Raw genomic sequence first — 2,791 nt, 5'->3', positions numbered from 1 at the left:
CTCCCCTCCGAAAAAAAAAACGCCCAAACGCCCACAGCAGATTAGAAGGAGTAATTCGCAGTGTAACGATGTTGAAAAGACTACTTGGTTTCCAGTTAAGGTAATTTGTCTCCCTCCCCCACCTCTCCCCCTGTCTAGCCCCCTTTATCCTCCCCCTCCTCTGTCCTCGCTTGCGAATGCAGAACGCGTGTAACTGGTTGAAGTCTCATTTTAATCATTTAAAATACAATTTGAACGTGCAAATAAATAAAACAATGCCAAAAAGAGAAATGTCAAAAGTGTGCACATTTGGATTTTCGTAATCCACGGCCTGGCATCTATAGTAAATGCTCTCGAAGGTGGTCCATCATGTTGCTCCGGCCCGCGAGTGTCTTGCCGCACTCGGTGCACTTGAACGGCGTGTCTCCCTTGTGCGTTCGCAGGTGCACTCTCAGGCTTGTACTGCTTGCAAACTTCTCGTGGCACACGGTGCACTCGAAGGGCTTCTCTCGCGTGTGAGTTCGGAGAAGATGTGCCCGCAGATTGTCAGCGTGCGAAAACTTGACGTCACACTCCGTGCACTCGTACTCCTTCTCTCCGGTGTGAACCGTAAAATGTGAGTGGAGATGCGACTGTCTCCTGAATCTCTTGCTGCACACGTTGCACTCGAATGGCTTTTCTCCGGTGTGGATGCGGCGGTGCACAGCTAGATGGCTACGTGAGGAGAACTTCTTGTGGCACACGCCGCACTCGTGAGGCTTCTCTCCCGTGTGAGTGCGAAGATGCACCCGCAGATTGCTGGCGTGCAAACACTTCCTGTCGCACTCCGAGCACTCGAACTTCCTCTCTCCGGTGTGGACCTTAAGATGTGTGCGGAGATGCGACTGTTGCCTGAATCTCTTGCTGCACACGGCGCACTCGAAGGGCTTGTCCCCGGTGTGGGTGCGGAGGTGGACGACTAGATAGTTATGCGTCCCAAACTTCTTGTCGCACTCGGTGCACTCGTAGGGCTTCTCTCCCGTGTGTGTTCGCATATGTGTACGTAAATGGGTGCTTTGCGTAAATTTCCATTTGCAAACACCGCACTCGAAGGGCTTCTCTCCTGTGTGAGTGCGGATGTGCACGCAGAGTTCACCCCTGGTCCGAAATTTTCTGTTGCATTCTGAGCATTCGTGTTTATAGTGCTGTTCTCCCATATGAAGGGGAAGGTGGTCATGCAGATCTGCAGAACGCTTAAACGTCTTGTCGCAGACCGTGCATGCGAAGGGCCTTTCCCCCGTATGAGTTACATGGTGGTTTTTCAGATGTCCTCTTCGCGCGAATTTCCTTTCGCACAAGGTACACGCATATGGCCTCTCTCGGGTGTGCACCTGCTTGAGATGTATGTGGAGACTCGACTGTTGCCTGAACCTCTTACTGCACACGGTGCACTCGAAGGGCTTTTCTCCGGTGTGGGTGCGGAGGTGATTAACTAGACAGCTACTCGTCACAAACTTCTTGTTGCACTTGTTACACTCGAAAGGTTTCTCCCCAGTGTGGGTCCGCAGGTGAGTGCGCAAATTTCCACCCTGTCCAAATTTCTTATTGCACACGCTGCACTCAAAGGGCTTCTCCCCCCCTGTATGGCAGCGTAAGTGGCTCTTCAATTGTGCAATTCCCGCGAATTTCTTTTCGCACACTGTGCACTCGTGTGGCTTCTCTCCCGTGTGGATTCGCTGGTGAATCCGAAGGTAACCTCCACTCGCAAATTTCTTGCCGCACACTGGACACTCGAAGGGCTTCTCTCCCGTGTGGGTCCGATGGTGATACTGAAGGCCATTGCTGTGCGAAAATTTCTTGCCGCACACTGTGCACTCGAAGGGCTTCTCTCCCGTGTGTGTTCGGAGGTGAACGCGCAGGCTGCCACGACACGAGATCGCCTTGCCGCACACTTCACACTCGAAGGCTTGCTCCATCGTGGCGGCTGCCGATGCTCGTTGCCGTGATCCTCGTTGGTCTCCGCTAAAAAGATAAGAGAGAAATGACTACATTGCTCTGTGCTCCGCCATTATGCCGGCCACTGTCCGGCCGCAGACGCCGGCGACGACGCCCCCGCGCGTACGTACCCTGGTAGTAGTACTCCTCGTCCACGTCCGTTGAGGTGGTACGGTGCCCCCGGGGGTCCTGGCGGGCGGCGAGCACGTCGACGGCGAGCAACGCGCCCCGCGGGACAGGTCACACGAGCAGCCGAACTGACTGACGGCGGCTAGCCGACTGGTGCTGGAGGGGAGGCCAGGGCCAGGGGTCGGGCCAGGGGTCGGGCCACCCCCGAGCCCGGCGCCCGCACCACCTGGTGGACACCACCACCCGCTCGGACCGCTCGCACACGCAATCATAGGCATAGAAGCAGACCTACAGCCGCGGCCGTGCTGGGGAGGCCAGTAGTAAGTACCGGTGACTACCAGGCCGAACGCCGTTCGGGTCACTTCGGGCTCCGCTTCGGGCCGGGCCGTGCGTGCTGCTCCGCTAGGCACGCCCCCCGGCCCCCGGCATCACACCTGGCCGAGTGTATGGGAGAGTGGCGCCGGTTCGGCGCGTGCGAGCGTGCGTCTCTCTCTCTCTCTCTCTCTCTCTCTCTCTCTCTCTCTCTCTCTCTCTCTCTCTCTCTCTCGCTCTCGCTCTCTCGCTCGCTCGCTCTCTCGCTCTCGCTCTGCTCTCTGCTGCAGTCGAGCGCAAGATTCGCGTGTGACGTTGGCCGCCTGTGCAGGGGCGGGGGTGGTTTGAATTTGCATACGGTGCCTCATCAGGTGTGGCGCCGGCGGGGCGGGGTGGG

The 2,791-nt window shown here is 57.2% G+C and overlaps 1 protein-coding gene across 1 annotated transcript; it reads right to left on the bottom strand.

Annotated features, from left to right (window-relative positions):
• Positions 1-161: 161 nt before the first annotated feature.
• LOC113214175 (zinc finger protein 658B-like) lies at positions 162-2,500 on the bottom strand. The gene has a single exon (XM_026433464.2). The coding sequence runs from the start codon at positions 1,932-1,934 to the stop codon at positions 318-320; it is 1,617 nt and encodes a 538-aa protein (XP_026289249.1). The 5' UTR covers positions 1,935-2,500; the 3' UTR covers positions 162-317.
• Positions 2,501-2,791: the final 291 nt, after the last annotated feature.

The sequence above is a fragment of the Frankliniella occidentalis genome, unplaced genomic scaffold (assembly GCF_000697945.3).
Source record: "Frankliniella occidentalis isolate FOCC.00 unplaced genomic scaffold, Focc_3.1 Scaffold908, whole genome shotgun sequence".
In the NCBI taxonomy this organism is placed as follows: Eukaryota; Metazoa; Arthropoda; class Insecta; order Thysanoptera; family Thripidae; genus Frankliniella; species Frankliniella occidentalis.
This window is presented reverse-complemented; position numbering and strand designations above follow the sequence as displayed.

What these genes read in the sequence shown, in the direction of transcription:
- LOC113214175 (XM_026433464.2), bottom strand. Translation starts at nt 1,934, where the DNA reads ATGGAGCAAGCCTTCGAGTGTGAAGTGTGCGGCAAGGCGATCTCGTGT.